This window comes from Macrobrachium nipponense, chromosome 9 (genome assembly GCF_015104395.2).
Source record: "Macrobrachium nipponense isolate FS-2020 chromosome 9, ASM1510439v2, whole genome shotgun sequence".
In the NCBI taxonomy this organism is placed as follows: Eukaryota; Metazoa; Arthropoda; class Malacostraca; order Decapoda; family Palaemonidae; genus Macrobrachium; species Macrobrachium nipponense.
Genome location: NC_061110.1, coordinates 61,384,304 through 61,402,274, shown reverse-complemented (window position 1 = coordinate 61,402,274; position 17,971 = coordinate 61,384,304). Strand labels below are relative to the sequence as shown.

The 17,971-nt window shown below is 37.3% G+C and overlaps 1 protein-coding gene across 1 annotated transcript in view; it reads right to left on the bottom strand.

Moving 5' to 3' along the window:
• Positions 1-1,989: 1,989 nt before the first annotated feature.
• LOC135217989 (WW domain-containing oxidoreductase-like) overlaps positions 1,990-17,971 on the bottom strand; it is a 56,755-nt gene continuing 40,773 nt past the window's right edge. The window contains exon 4 of the mRNA XM_064254120.1: positions 1,990-2,485. Coding sequence (XP_064110190.1) covers positions 2,273-2,485 — 213 coding nt within the window. The 3' untranslated portion in view covers positions 1,990-2,272. The remainder of the gene's footprint in view (positions 2,486-17,971) is intronic.

Here is a 17,971-nt window from a genome sequence, read left to right as displayed (position 1 = left end):
AATCTGTCCATATCCTTTTTCAGAACACTATTTGAGAAAGGTTTAGCAGCTAGTACTATTACTACTACCAAGTCTGCTCTTAAGAAGATCTTCCAATTTGGATTCAAAATAGATCTAACAGATTCATATTTTTCATCTATCCCCAAGGCTTGTGCTAGACTCAGACCATCCGAGAGGCCCAAGTCTGTATCATGGTTCTTAAATGATGTCCTTAAATTGGCCTCAGACACTAATAATGACTCGTGTGACTATATAGCTCTCTTAAGGAACATTATTCCTAATAAGTTTGGCCTCAGGAGCCAGAATATCTGAACTGTCGGCTCTATCTAGAGAATCAGATCATATAGAGTTTCTCCCTTCAGGAGAAGTGTTACTTTCTCCAGATCTCCAATTTCTAGCTAAGAATGAGGACCCACTGGATAGATGGGCCCCATGGAAAATTGTCCCACTTCCACAGGACCCGTCCTTATGTCCAGTTACTTCACTAAGAGCATATCTAAGTAGAACTGCCCTGATATCTTCAGGCCCTTCTGTTCATTAGAGAAAAAGGTGGCACCATTTCCTTAAAAGGAATTAGACAACAGATTTTATACTTTATAAAACAGGCCAACCCGCAGTCCTTCCCACGGGTACATGATGTTAGGGCAGTAGTACCTCTATTAATTATTTTCAACACATGAATTTTGAAGATCTGAAGAAGTACACAGGCTGGAAATCTCCGGCAGTATTCAAACGCCATTATCTGAAGTCCTTAGAAGCCCTTAAATTTCCAGCAGTGGCAGCCGGAAACACAGTTTCCCCCTGACACTGCGTTAACTAGTAGTAAGTAGTTTATCCTATGTCTCTCCTTACATCTCTCTTTCCTACCTGCCTCGCTAGCATTCTTGCCGTAGCTCAGTCGTCATTGTAGTCGTACTGTACCTTGGATGCCACATATTGTATATACTTGTGATACTTTCCATATGTCTTGGATCTGGGACTAGTCCCTGTTTGCATTTAGTTTTACTGTATAGTTATGTATAACTGTTACCCTTGTATATATGTGATTAGTGTTAAGGTTCAATTTGCTCTGTTGTTACTTGTTCTGTAACCTTTTATCTAGATTATAGCCAATTAACCTTAATTGATTTTTGATTATCCCATCTTATTTAGTGTGTGCTTCCTCTTTCCAAGCTTGCGGGGCCATTTCTCTGGTACTATTTCACGGAGCGACACAGGCTGAGCCCAGAAAAGGGATTTTGATGAAGGAAAAATCTATTTCTGGACAAGGACCTGTGTCGCCCAGTGAAATCCCACCCTTTCCTTTTTACCCCCCCTTTTTTGGCCCAAGCTTGGGTGCTATCTGCAGGAATGACGTCAGAGGCGCTAGCCGTACAGTAGCAGGTAGTGGGCCTTACATCGGCTCCTCTGTAGATGAGGGATATTGAAGAAGGAAGAGACTAAATGGCAAAGGACCTCTGGTAGTGGTTTCACTCGCCCCAGAAACCATACCGACACCTTAAATAAAGGTGAGCGAGCCAGAATACTCTGGCATTTCCATATCAGCTTTTTTCTCTGGTATTCATAACAATATTTATACCTTAGAAATAAGTGCTAAAGGAACCATTTCACTGGGCGACACAGGTCCTTGCCCAGAAATAGATTTTTCCTTCGTCAAAATCCCTTTTGTGTAACATTTCGCTTAAGTATTCTATTTCTCCAGTATCGATATTCACATGAACTACACTATGTCATATGTCCAAAATCATATCCACCGCTTAAATCTATGTCAGGATAATTATTAAACTGCATTTCAAAGTATAACAAAGGCAATTATCCTTATGTTTACATCAGTAAATTGTCGCTTCGACCGGTTTGCCTGACGTTACAGATTATGATCGGTTACATAAAAATAGAACGGACCTGCGCATGGGACTACCTGTTGTTTTTAGTATATCGTGTAAAGAACTGAGTGAATTACTAAGTTTTTCAAAAGAAAATAAAACATAATTGATATGCAATATACATATATTCAGTGGTTCACAAGGACTGAAAAAAAATCTATTTTGGAGTGAATAAAAAAAAGAGCAGGGACCTGATACCATTTATATCAAGGTCTAGAGAATATCTTGTATAATATTTGGAGAATATCTTGTATAATATTTGGAGTTCAGACATGAATCAAACTGTAGCAAGTCAGAGCATATTTTGATAAAAAGAGATTAATGAACTAAAAATAACATAACTGGTACAGTACTTTTACAAAAAGCACAAGGTTAGTTATGCGTAGCCATCAAAACTGATCACCTGTCTCTGCTGAGAAAGCTCTCTGGCCCAAGACTTTTTCAATCATTGTAAGTGAAGTTACCCATAAACGGTTTGACATGATACTATTCAGAGCCTCCTGCGAAGGTAAGCAAGGCACACAGTTGTTGACGTATATACCTCCGTATCTTGAAACATCATTGCTTGCGGCACAGTAGACCACTGATGCACATGCCTGTTGCTGTGAATGAAAGAATGAAATGAAAGAAAACGATAGCGTTTCACCTGTTTTTCTGTTTATATATATATATATATATATATATATATATATATATATATATATATATCAGTTGTATAATATTGTCTTGAAAAATAGTGGGTTTGCTAATCTGGACATGATCCCTAATATCTTTTACTGTATACAAAATTGCACACAAAATTTAAATGTTGTATAAATTGTTTCATATATATAAACACCACAGATTTCCAAAGCCTTTTTGCTAGTATCACTTAACTAGACTAATTCTCCATTTTGAAACTAAGTCATCAGTGCTGGTTAGTAAGCAGTCTAACTCCACTAGGGCACCAATCATTTCAACATCACCGGAACTTACAACTTGGCAAGTAAAACAATGATTCCTGTAGTCCTCAACACACACACTCTCTCTCACACACACATGATTTGTAAAGCAACAGTTTTTATCCATGAAACAAAAAAGTATTAATTTTATGTATGCAGGAATTATATGTAAAAGCCATTTATTTTACAAAATTATCTTGGATGACTTCACCAAACTGATGGATATCCCCTACATTGACTGCAGCTGTTTCGCCAAGGTCGCGAAATTTGCTGAAGGAACTCGAGAAATTCAGTAACTGGTGATTGCAAAGAAAATCATTGTTGTTTTCATCAGAATACCCTAAACAGCTTTTTCAGACCATTAACACCCCTGCATCAAAGCCCATTGCCATCCATGTCTCAAATAGTGGGTCTTTCAGCTGGGAACTGGAAGCAAGTAGTTCAACAGTCTTTATTGACATGCTAGCTTCCTCCAGCTAGGAATCTGTCTCTCTGCTGCCTCTCTGAAAACCTACACACTCAGTTCAAGGCTTTTTTGTTGCTGAAACCGTAATCTTTTCATGGATATCTCTTTGTAGGATCAAATGATTGACATCCCCATGGCGCATCGCACATCAGTTGATCACCTTAGCAACCCCTAGTTAATATAGATTACAGATCTCTTCCTTTTGTATTTTCCCTTTACCTCCTCTTACTTCTTTCCTAATGAACACCATATTCTTTGGATACCTCCTCTTACTTCTTTCTTAATGAACACCATATTCTTTGGAAGCTTGAATTTCAAGTCAATGGCCTTTGTGGCATTGCTCCATATGAATAGGTTTCATCTTCTACATAATAATGCAGACACTCGTTATTAAAGTCTAATTTTTGGTAAGATGCCACAAAAATTTCATATGTACATATTTAATTAACATAAAAGCATGTAAATTGAGATGTTCTTAAAGGTTTTTACATTTTCTACTTAAAGTATTTCCAACCTGTCTGAGTTAACCTAGGTTACATAGTGCCTACTCTATGGGTGTGTGTGTGCTTGTATGCCAGAATTTTTTACCTGAAGGTGAACATACATTGATTGTTAAAGAAGAGAAGACAATACAGTTAGCAGACAAGGTAAGCCAGAAGGCTAGGTAAGACAAGGCAAGGAAAATCTTTCATCCTCAGTTGTCTCATACAGATAAAATGAAGAAAACAGTGTTTAGTTTGACAAAATCTATTTTAGCATTTTAACTTCAAGAAAGGAGCCATTCTAAGGGCAATCCCTGACAGACCACTTCCACAAGTGTAACTGGTCAGAAGTCATCGTTATCTCAAGATTATGTTCTTCTCAAGGACTGTCAATAAGCTTTCTATTTTTTCAAAACATTTCATGATTTAATCACACCCCTGCCCTTCATAAAACTGTGCATAACACCATTGTGTGACACTTGAGTGGGAGTGTTTTGGTGTGATTTTACTATGTTAGCCAAAAGTTTACTGCTTGCCGTTGAGTATTTTAGCATGGCAGCGACTAAACTACCTAAGCTCATAGAACTAGTTAAAAAGGTAGGTTTGAAGGGCACAAAATTACTAAATTTTATGTATTAACAACAAGGAGTGACAGAGCAGAGAAACAGTATGAGCAAAAGCTGAACTGCAGAGAGAACAGTCTGAAGGGCAAAGAGAATATGAAGAGAGTATGCAAGCAGAAGTGCATACACATGAACTACAAGTGTTAAGACTCAAGGAAGGACGTGGGAGTGGAACTCCAGAAGAGTCGAGTAAAGGAACAGTAGCACCCCTTTAATTAATGCAAAGCCAAAGTTATTAGGATTTGATAAGAAGCACAATAGACAATGACACTTTCATCGTGAGATCTGAGAGGTTTGCAGAGACTGAACCAAATCATATCTGTTTGTAGCTACACTATGGCAATATTTCAACTGGTGGATTTAAATGGCTGAATGCAAAAACACTTGATGATTTAGTGGACTTGTTCATCAGGGAACAGTTTGGCTGACACTGGTTAGATAGTGAAGCTGCAGAGTAGCAAAAATTTGATGATTTAGCATATTTAAAAGACTTGCTTATCAGGGAACAGTTTGTCAGCACTTGTTTGATGGAGATTGCACTATTCTGGTAAAGAGTACCAAGAGACATTGGTTAGATGGCGAAGCTGCTCAGCTGTGGTTATAAGGTCATGAGATAAGCCTAGTGGTAACCCAGAAGCCACTAAAGAAGTCCAGTAAGGGGTATAAAAAAATCCAAGGAATTTAAGATGCCCGAGTAGAAGCAAACAGACAAAAGTAAAGGTATATGATTTGTGTCACAAGCCAGGACACTTAAAAACTATCTCATTATTAAGAATAAGGACCAGTGTTATGGTGGAAGGAACAAATGAAACTACCATTATTAGGATTTGTGAATTTGTTGACATAGTGGATAATTTCATTGACACTGCAGATGGAGTTGAACTACCTGTTGCGTTAGCAGCATGCAAAGCTAAGGAACAGAGGAAAAGGCACTATAATTTACCAGTTACTGAAAGTTTTCTAGCTGAGGAACAGAGGAAAAGGCACAATAATTTACCAGTTACTGAAAGTTTTCTAGGCAAGAAGAGAGTAATAGTGCTATAAGATACAGGTTGCATAAATGCACTTGTACATAGAAGTATGGTAACTGAGGACTAAATTACTGATAAATTTATGGGTTATCCACTCACTGAGTATTCATAGATACTATTCAGCTGAAAATGTTAATGTAATGCCTCTGTACTATGCAGGAGAATTATAAACCACGTGGCTAGATATCACTGTTTATGACCCTATTCTTGGAACCACACCAGGTATAGAGGACCACAAAGAAATTATAAAAGCTGAGGCTGAAAGACTGACTTGAGCTTCTAGTTTCCAAGATGTAAGAGCATAGCAGCTAGAAGAAGCCCAACAGAAGAATTCAAGTGAAGTTAAGCAGTGACTGTGAGCCCAGACTGACATCAAATGCAGGACCAAGGGTGAAGTAACTAATATGTTAAAGGTTATTAATGACAAATAATATTATTTTTTCTGGGCAAGATGGCTGGAGAAATGCAGCAAATCCTAGTGCTAGAGATATATCTGCTAAAGTGATGTGATTATCTTGGAGCTAAGAAGATTGGGTCGCATAACCATCAATTTTCATTGTCCAGGAGTGTTATGTATATCAACAAATTTTGTAGGTCCTGAGGCATTTGCCAGACGACTGCACAGAGGGACTGTAGCAACAAAATACCACTAGGGAGTAGCTCTTGACCTGATTAGACCTAAATTGTCAGTTTTAGACAGGCAACGGGTATATCCTGAGATAATATAATATAGCAAAACTATAGCATACAATAACGAAAATTGATAAATACTATACTTACATTTAAAATAAAAGAAAAAATCTGAGGAGAGAGAGAGAGAGAGAAGAGAGAGGGAGAGAGAGAGAGAGAGAGAGAGAGAGAGAGAGAGAGATAGGGCGAGAGAGAGAGAGAGATGAGAGCATTTCCAATGCACAAGAATTATTCTTTAAATTGCATTTGTGCACTCATTAAATAACCTCGACAATAGGTAAAAGGTAAGAAAAAACAAAGAAACGAAAGAAAAGCTTTACTGATCAAAAGAAGACAAAACACGCCTAATAATTAATTGAAATGATGTTGAAAAAAAGGTCACAAGTTATGAATTTACATTTAAAGGAGGGAGAGAGTTACCTGGTGATAGTTATTATTTAGATGTAATTTAATTTTTGATCACATGTCTACATTTATGATAATGAAGTTTCAAAAAGAAGAGTTAGCATTCTTCAAAGGAATAATGCTTTTCAACTGCTAGACCCAACGGATAAAATCAAGAAAGCAGTCATCTGGCAGATATCCAACCACCCTGCCTCTTGACCCCATTCTACAGCTGAAGACTATTCTAGATGCAAAGAGATGCACTGGAAAATCTGGTACCCCCACGAGCAAAATCATCGCCAGCTTCCAAGGAGAAATTCCTAAACAAGTCTCTCTTGGAATATGGGGATCATTCCCCACTGAAACCCATATTCCTGAGCCACTTCAATGCAACAAGTAACACAAATTTGGACACCACAGCAGCCGCTGCACAGCCACATAGAGGTGTGGTATATACAGCAAACTGCATCCCATCAAACAGTGCCTTGATGCTTTTAGGAGAGGAGAAAATGTTGAAAGCAAATGCCCAAACTGTTCTCTTCAGCATCATACATGGAACAAAAAGTGCAAGTTTCGACTGGAAAAAATGACTAAGATCAAAGTAACTCCTCAACTTCCATCTCCTACAAAACCTTCACAACCTATTCCAAAGCTAACGAAGAGAATGGTATTACAGACAAAACTACAGAAAGAAGTCAAAGAAGCACTACATAAGATAGCCTATGACACGTCGGTGCCCAGAGAAATAGTACCAAGTGCTACAGAGCCTCCCCCTTCCCCTCCTTCCAATCCTAAACCCCGTCCACCTCCAAGGTTGACAGTCCCCCTTCCCAAACCCTTCCCCTTCTGACAGCTCAGACAGTGCCAACCGAATTTATGTGAGTGAAAGCTCAATAACACTTACATTCAAAGGAATAATTGTTCTCTTCGAACTTCTTGCAGGGAAACGTATAAACAGAGAGATACTGCTAAGCTGCATACAACCTCATCTCATCCCAACCTTCAAACCTAAGCATGTGCTGTTCAATCTGAATAGCAGCTGCCTCACTTAAAAATGCCACCTTTTGTTCCTCTTCTCCAGATACTATAATGAGCGGTACAGAGAAGAACAACATTTCATCTTAGTCACTCTCTAGTGAGCAATAAAACCCTCCAGTGTATAAGCAAAATATCATCCATTCATTGCATTAACATTCATCACATCCCAAGGGAACTTTGATTCCCAAACGTTTTTTGTAACTCAAATTTTATCCTTTCCTTCCCACGCTCTCCTACTTACTGGTCCTTGCTTTATCTCCTACGAAATTGCTTCACCTCTGGCCCAGTGGTTAAATGGGAGCCGAATGATATGTTGCAGAGGAGAATACTTCATCCATCACCAGTTACGAGCTGCTATAAAGCAAGATGCCGTTCCAGTACAAAGCTGGCCTAATCTAACTGCAAGGATGGATAGGGAATCCGCAATCCACGAGTTACCTTCAAGAAACGGAGGTATAACAACGCTGTAAAGCGATCGGGGGCCACTTTTTGGCAAAGTATGCTAGGGAGACTATAGTCAGAGAGAGAGACCGTTTGTATGCAGCGCTGGAATGCCAGAAGTAATAATAAGACAAGAGGACCAGAGATCATCAGTTAAAGGATGACCATATGAGGTCAAGAAAGTTGTTAAGCACATCGACTCTGAGCTGATGTCAGTGAAGAACTGAAATCTTTATGGAAACTTCTTGTAAGCAAAGGAAGCAAATAAAGCAGATGTGACTGTCATAAAAAAAGAGGGGTTGAGTGTGACTGTCATGGAGGAGGAAGCTAACAAGAGTGATATAATTTTGGCTGAGGGCTGGTTAGAACTCCAGACAATGAAAGAAGAGACATTCCAAGATGTAAACATTATTAACAACCTATTCAATTAGCAGAAGAAGCAGTTATTGCAGTTGCTGGAGGAATATTGATACATGCTAACAGGGCTGGTTTTAAGCTTATTTGACCAATTTGACAGGAATAAACCACTACCAAAAGCATGAAATGAAGAATTAGGAAGTTTATTCCTCACATTATTGTGCATACTATATTAACAGACAATGTTCACTTGGAAAATAAGTGTTTATATTAAAAATAAAAAATGGTTTCTTTTAATAAACATACATTAACTTTCAGTTGTATAACTGGGTCCTACAATTCCTAGCACTGGCCCTGCATACTAACCAGCAATCCAGGAAACATTTTATTAGAGTGCCACACTGAACTGCTAGCAGAACAGCCAATCACAACAAAATTGTATGCTCTACCATATACAAAGGAACCGACACAGCAACAAATTGAGGTGCTAGAAATATGTATTATTGAAAGGTCAACTGCATAATGTTGATTGTTGCAATGGCGAGAAAAAAAATTGATTGAACAGATTCTGTGTGGATTGCTAATGACTAAATCCCAAAACTAAGTATGACAACTGATAGAAGATCCTAATATAAGGCTGTTAGCAGTGGAAAACTTCATGAGGACAAATTTTTCACCAAGATGACTTAAGCAAGGGATATTGACAGACCCCAAAGGCAAAAGTAACAACGGAGAAGACCATTTTTACAGTTACAAGTGGATGTTAGTAGTTGAGGCAGTTCATCAGCAACTTTCAGGGAGATGAGGAAGGTGGCAGCTGGAGCTAAGAACACTGATCTTTTTATGGACAAGTTAGCTCATACATCATCGAGGGAACACCACATCAAGGGACTTAATGATCTAAGGGAAGCAGGTCTGACTATTTGACCCTCCAAGTGTCACACTGTATACAGAGGTGTGGAATTCCTTGGATACAAAGTCAGCTATAATAGGATAGCCATGGATGGACAAGGTGATGAAGGTCCAGGTTGCATCACCACCAAAGACCACGATGCAAGTAAAAGCATTTGTAACACCAGCAAGCTACTTAAGGAAGCTGTGATTAACTGCACAAGTCTTGCAGAGCCTTTGACTGACCTAGTGAAGAATGGATGATCTTTCAAAGTGGAGAGGGAGGGAACCTCAATATACAGCATTTGCTGAACTGAAGCAAGTTTTAAGATATGCACGAATATATACTATGAAAACCAGACTTAAATAAGATTTTCATTGTGAGGACAGATGTACTGAAAGGACTGGGATGCATGCTCCTGCATGAGTTTGCAATGCATATTTCCAATTTTTGAGGCCGAAGGCAATTGCGTATGCATATATGTATGTCCGTATATATATATCGATATATTTCATAAAAATTAAAAACCTGCCTTCCAATGGGTCTAATGAGATGTTGGTAACACTGCTTGCGCTCAACACAAGCTAAGAAAAGGCTTAGGGGGTTTAAGGCTGTGGAGAGGGCTTCATGGGTGGGAGAGAGGAGGAAGGGCCAGAGCGATTGTCATTTTATGGAAATTTTCTTTGTCCTGATTCCAGATAAAATTAGTGCTAATCCTGGGATCCCAGGAGTTAAGAGATTTTCAGTTGTCTAAAATTGCACATTATACCTAGTTCCCTTTCAGGATTTTGATGTACCTAACATTACTAGATATGCAGAAGTACTACGGAGATTGGTTGTCTTTTTAATTCCACCTATTGTTTAATTCCAGCTTATACTTTGTGTCTCAAATATCCCACTGAAATTTGAAAAAAAATTGAAATAAAATCAAATCAAATAAAAACTTTCAATGTTTTTCCCAAATTTCAGTGGGCTTCCTACAACATAATATTCTAGTACACAGATACAGTATACTTTGCTATATATATATATATATATATATATATATAATATATATATATATATATATATACATATATATATACATATATATATATACACATATATAAATGTATATATATATTATATATATATATATATATATATATATATATATATATATATATATATATATATATACATATATATATGTATATATATACACTATATATATGTGTATACTATATATATATTATATGTATATATATATATATATATATATATATATATATATATATATATATATATATATATATACATTTTTCATTGCCTCGCCTCACCAGAAATTGAAATTTTTCAGTTAGCTAGGAGTAGCAGCTATTTTACTGCCACTTTTACGACTTGGGGATCGGCATTTCCGTTCTTCCCCAAAGGTGGGGGTATAAAACCGTTAAAGACTAGAGACCTAGTGTAGGATAAGAAGGGCAGGTCACAGGGGTTATATGGGCTGCTGAGTAGGCCTTAGATAGTCTTAGCTTAAGACCTCTTTTCCCACAACTCTGTGCTGGCTGTTTTGCATCTTTCCAGACAATGTCGCAGCCTCTGCTTGAACTGAAGTCCGCCGCGAATGCCCTGACTCAGGTCTCAGTTGCTCCTAGATCCTATAGCAGTCAGACGTGTCCACAGCTGACTCGTTTTAGCCCTTTGTTCCTCATTGCTGGCTGGAACCCTCATCAGACATCAAGCTACATGCGCAAGCCAGCTAGCTAAGGTACGTCTCGAAGTTGCAAATTTCAATCAGCCCCCATCTCTCCAAGACGAATCTTACTATTCTCATTTTCAAATTTCAATTTTCTCACCTCTCTAACGAACATCCTTTTGTCAACCCTCGTAAGCACATGCCACCCTTGTGACTTGTCCAAGATCACGAAGATCTTCATTAAGCTATTCCATTTAAGCACTAAATCTCCCTATATCATCAGCATTGTATGTGATTATGGATAACTTCCCTCCATAATGCATTAGTCATAAATGTTGTGTGAGAGGTTTTTGTTTTGTTGTGTGTAATTTGGAATTCATATCGAGATTTCCAACTGCCGACTCCGTGCATCCCTGCCTTCTTACCAGCGTTTAATTACTTTAGAAGATATCATCAATTTGGAAACCAGCTTTGCATTGATTGTGAATTCGACCACTCTTTCATGTTGCTGTAAATAATAGAGTAATTTAAAACAGTAAACTGTGCCTTTTCCCACGTGGCCTATCTTTTGTTCAGTTGTCTCAGGCTATTCAATGTTTTTTTTTGTAAATAAACTAATTTAGAACTAACTGGCTGAGTTTTCATGCAACCTTAAAGCATTTAACAGTTCACTAACTCAAGATAAGTCAGAAGCGCTCCATTTTTACTCCCTATCATTATGTGTGTGCTTTTATGTTGGACCTTTTTCAGGAAGGCTTAATATTTCATTCACAAAACCCCCAGCCAAGACCATATATATATATATATATATATATATATATATATATATATATATATATATATATATATATATATATATATATATAGTATAATATATGTAAAAAATAGGAATGTACAGACTTATCATTTTTAACTTCCCATGGAGACAGAGTCCGAGCGACAGCTTAAGAAAGCTGATAACTCTTTTCTGGGATGGTGTGACATTAAGATGCTTACGAAGCAGGTCAATGGTCGTCCTGTAGGTATGTGAGTTCGAGAGATGACTTTGAAACCAGTTGAAAGTGGTTTCTGGGTGTGGACGAAGGGCGTGAGTTTGTCTGTGCGTGTACGAGCTATGTCCGTTCATAACGGCAGGTATTAGGCAGGACGAGGGAGACGGCTGCCTTGGGGAGAAAAGGCAAGATGCCAGAATAGCTCTGCAAAAGTTATATTTGTTTCAGTGTGTGATATTCCAAGCTGCAATGGGTAAGAATTATTGTGATTTAGCCAAAGGGATGGCTTGTTTCTGTTTTTGACATTTTGTAAAGAAGTTCTATTTCATTTAATCTTTTGACTTTGTCTTTACAATTATGTGTGCTCACTAGTGTGCTCTCCTGTCTTTTAAACAGGCAGATCTAGTGGAGGGGACTAAGTGTCCTAGTGGAGGGGACTAAGTATCCTAGTGAGGGGGCTGTGTCCTGTTGTGGAAGGGATTATATTTTGGAGAGGAGATAATTGGTGTTTGACTATTACTGATTAAGACTATTATTTACCGGGGGTTGTCTGTGAGACTTGAACTGTGAGCTATCATTCTATCAATTATCCTGAGAGAACCTGAATTATTCAATTAGTACTTTACTTTGAATAAACATATATTTTTGTTGCTCCGACTCTGATTTGGTGACCTCAGATAATGGAGTGGAGGTTGAGAGAGAGAGAGAGAGAGAGAGAGAGAGAGAGAGAGAGAGAGAGAGAGAGAGAGAGAGAGAGAGAGGGTAAGTGTTACCAGACTTAGTTCGCCTTCAGCTCTTGGCTAAACGCTTACCAAATATGAAAAAAACGGGGGCGATGCTCTCGTTGTTTAGAGTGGTGGCAAGTGGTGGTCGAATGAAAAAGCCTTTTGTGAGATTGGTATCAGCTATAAAATGCTGTTTTCAGAGTGTCTGATAGTGGGAATGTGTTATATTTCAGTTAGTAACTTATGGGGGTTAAGGTGTGTCCATCCGTGGGTATGGTACTGAGCCACTTAGGTATGTTTCTGATTGGAGATCATTCCACACTGAAATTGAATCTTTACAAGATTATTTTTTTATTAACTCGTACCCTACGGAGGTATTTTATAAAATGGTAAACAAATTACTTAACTTGAACTTCACGGAAAATACCCCTTCCTTTGATGTACCAAAATATCCATATACGCCACTATTCCATATTTTTTTTTAAAAATAAATTAGGAGACCGTATCAAGAAAATTATTGAAAAAGAGTTCGGAAGTCTCAAAGTTAATTTAATACCTATTAATCCTCTCAAAATAGGCTCACTTCTTAGTCATAAATAGAATTTGCAACCATTTATACGATCCAATATTATTTACAAATTTACTTGCCCGGGGTGTCCCGGTACTTACTTTGGATCGACGAAACACTTGTTGCAAGTTCGATATTCTTGTCATTTGGGAGTGAGCTACAGAACTGGCCAGAGGATAACCAACCTGGATTTTCTAATATAAGAAATCATGCAGCTCTCTGTAAAATTGAAATTAACAAAAAACATTTTTCGATAATTGACAATAGTCTTTACATATCATGCACCTCGTTCCTTCCCTCAATTCTAGTCAATCCTCTACTCAGCTTTTCTTGGCATAGTCGAGATCTGGGCAAATGACGGTCCTACAGCCATTCCTTTCTTGTCCTTCACTTTATTAAGGTTAACATTCCTTTTTAACCTAAATTTCTTCAATTTTAATGTCACCTTGTAAATAATTTTAGTATTTTTAGCTTTTAACAATAATTTTTATGAATAACTTTAGTATTTTATGTTTTCCTTTTTAAAGTAGCATGTAAACTTTAATTATATATTTTCTATAAATGTGAACTGATTTTACATTACAGACTGATGATGTCAGGATGACACGAAATTCCTTAATTGATCTTCTGAGTTTCGGTAACCCTCTGATGTCTATATATATATATATTATATATATATATAATATTAATACTATATATATATATATATATATATTATATCTATATATATATATATATTAATATACCTTATATATATTATATATATATATATATATATATAGATATAGTATATATATATTATATTATATATTAATATAATATAATATATTTCTTACGGGGGTCAAAAACTGACGCTCATTTAAATAACTGGAGAGAACTCCTAACTGGGAAACGTAACCTACCTTCCATTGTTCCCTTCAAGTGTCACCTCTCTGCCGCTATTACAAAAATATACATTTTATTCCCCAAAAATAGCTAACATGAAAATGGAATGAAATGAGTTAAGAATATCTCCCCCACCCCCACAAAAAAAAAAAAAAAAAAAAAAAAAAAAAAAACGTGAAACTATCATATTCTTCCCAAAATCATATATAAGTATCCTCATTGTCTCAAATATAAAATAACCATACATATAAAATATCCACCACAGGCTAAATCCCAAAGCCATTTGACCACCTATATACCTCAAAGTAAACCATTTGTGATATAACACCCAAGAAATCACCTCATCGGGTTATAAACCATAGAAAATCACAATCCACAAATTATCCATAGCAATTATATACTGCCATATTTAACCACTGGTGAATATAAGCCCATACAATATAACACCTTACCAGGGCCCCGTAAAACCACAATGCACCAGCGCCACCCCCCAAGAGCAATAATACCACAAAGAACCACAATCACCCCCATTTGGTTCATAAAACCACAGACTACCACCAAAATCATAGCCACAAAAAATTCACCACCAAAAGTCATCACAAGACGAACCCTTTATAATATTTCCCAACTCCACGGTATTTTCCCATATTTTTCACCGCGTTTTTCCATTATGAAAATTTCCTCGGGTTTTTATGCCAAATCGCCGCAGTTTGCGCATAAGAAAATGGTAAAAGAATGAAAGAAAAAAAATGTTACATCAAACTGATTTATCACATTTCGTCATCCATTTGCAAAATCTGGAAAAAAAATACAACTGCGCGATATTACCTTCTTATTATTTACCTATCTTTTCAATTTTGATATGCGAGCTAATTTCGACCGACCTGTCTTTTCATCTGTTTCCTGTCTTTTCTTCAATAACTCCAAAAGGACCCTCAAACTTTGGACCTAACTTGTAATTTAGTTCATTTCTCACATTGACTTTTAGGAATACATTGTCTCCAATAGCAGTTTTAACATCTAATGATTTCTCGTTGCTTCTTTCCACAATTTCTCGGGTCGTAGCCTCAAGATTACGGCGGAAAAAGCATGTCTCTCCTTTGCTGTGGAAATTAATGCTTCAATTGTATCTTCTCCATGATGAGGTATACTTAGCAAATCAAATGTGCCTCGTGCTTGGCAACCAAATAATGCTTCGAGTGGAGACATTTCAATGGAATCACTGACCACAGTATTGATGTTATGTCTAACTATATCTATATATCTATCCCACTTTCTATCGTTTCCTCCTACAGTCTTCCTGAGTACTTCGAGCACTTTCCTGTTTGCTCGTTAACATAACCCATTTGCCTTAGGTCTGTATGGAATAATTGTAACTTTCTGTATCTCCATGACTTCTGCCAAACATTCTAAAGTCTTGTTTATAAATTCTCTGCTCTGCCATTGTCCATCAACAAAACCTCGGGTGAGCCATATCTGCAGATGACACCATTGAAAAATGCTATAGCTACTTCTTCGGTTATTTTATGCTTAAGTGGAAAAATTTCTACTATCCTCGTTAGTTCATCTATTATTACCAACAGGTACTTATTTGCATATCTTGATAAGCAAAAATTTCCTAAGATATCCACATGCATTCTCTGGAAAGGTCTACTTGGTATCGGATATGACCCTAATTTGCAAGAAGTCCCTTGCGGGTTTGCCAGCATTGCACACTGTACAGTTTTTCACAAAATTTTCCACATCTTTTTCCATATTTTTACAAATATACTTATTACGCATCTCATTATACGTTTTTTTCTATCCCCAAATGCGGACTACCAAACCAAATATATACTATATCCAAAACTACTGGAATTAGGACTTTCGGAATTACGATCTGTGTTGCGTCTCCTTTACTTTCACTAGTCCTTAATTTATATTTAATTTTCCTGACCAACAGATTACCTACTAATTCTAAACCGGAAAAAGGTAACTTATAACCTTTCTTGACTGGTTCCTCTCTGAGGAATGCTTTTGCGTCTGCGAAAATTTCATCCTCATCTTGCCTTTGCTCTATGAGACTTGTATCCCATTATATAGAATCACTAGTAACCACCCCAACTTGAAATCCTTCCGTATCATGAAAACTTCTACGAAAGGCATCTGCGACTACATTTAACTTGTCGTCTATATATTTGAGCTTTGCATCGAAGTCTCTGATAGTTAAGAACCATCGAGCTCTTTTGGGTGACAAATCGGGTTTATTAAAAAGATCCAATAATGGCTTCTGGTCTATAAGAACTTCTACTTTTCTCCCCATCAGTAACATTTTAAAATGACCCAAACTTGATACTATTGCAAAGGCTTCTTTATCTACGGTCGCCATTAGTCTTTCATTGCTACCCTTTGTCCTAAATTTCCTACTGTAGAAAGCAATGGGATGGATCTTCCCATCAAATTTTTGCATAAGGCAAGCACCTATACCCCCTGACTGGCATCAGGCACTAATGTGAACGGTTTGCTGAAATCTGGAAATTTTAGGACTGGAGGATCATTAATGCATCCTTAAGTTTCTGAAAGCTACTTGTTGTGGGTCGCCCTAATGAAATTGAATGTCTTCCCGCAATACATCTGTTAGAGGAGCTGCTATGTTAGAAAACCCTTTCAGAAACCTACGAAAATACCCCGCCATCCCCAGGAATGACTTAATTTGTTTTTTTGATTTCGGGGTAGGAAAATCTGCAATTGCTTTGACTTAATCATCATTTACTCTAACTCCCTCTTTAGATATGACATGACCTAAATATGTAATTTGCTTCTTCAAGAAGGGTCACTTAGCTAGCTTAATTTTCAATCCTGCTAACCTAAGTCTTTTAAGTACTTCCTTAAGCACTTCTGTTGTAATTAATATATCATCCATATACAGAAAAACATTTTTACCCAATATCCTGTGCAAAACTGTGTTTACTAACCTCGTAAAGGTCATAGGACTGCCTGACAAACCAAAAGGCATCTGCGTAAATTCATAGTGTCCCTTGGGCACTGAAGAAGCAGTATATTCCTTGCTATTTTCACCAAGAGGGACCTGCAAAAAGCCCTGCACTAAATCAATTGAGCTATAAATATTATGTTCCCCAATTTCTACAAAAAGATCCGGTATGCGACTGGGTAACGGTCAGGAATTGTTTTCTCGTTCAAACGTCTAAAATCGACACATACCCGGACAGAACTGTCCTTCTTAGTCACTGCTAGCAGAGGAAAGTTGTATGGAGATGCACTAGGTCTAATGATTCCTTCCTCTACCCATTTACTAATCTCTTTTTCTACCTGTTCTCTGATTTTGAAAGGTATGCAGTAAGCAGGAATAAAAATGGGTTTCATACCTTCCTCTAAGTTCACCTTATGTTCTAACATTAGTCAGTCCCAGTTTATCCCCTAATAAAGCTACCATGTCCCCAAACTCTGCCAAAAGTTCGCTTACCGCTTCTATATGCTCTTTATAGTCTGCATTAGCTAAATGTTCTCTAGATATTTTCTTCCTTGATTGCATTTCTGCCTCTGAAAACTCAGTTTTCCTCTCTACAATGGCCACTGAACCACTGTCACAGCTCCAATCATGGAGTTCTACCACATATGTATTCTTCTGGTATTGCCTAACTGTATCATTACAGTTCAATAATTCCACCCATGTAACACCAGTGTTTGATACTCTATTCACCAATACGGTGCTAATAACCCCTCTTAGTTTCTCGCTACCCTCAATTATGCATACTTCCTTGGGCTTTTTCACTTCCCTCAGTCTGACTTTTACCATAGTCCTTGTACCTGGAATTAAAATTAAAATAACATCCTCTAGTAAAACATTTATATTTGTGGTTAGTACTTTGCTGTTCCACGTCCCCCATAAATATCA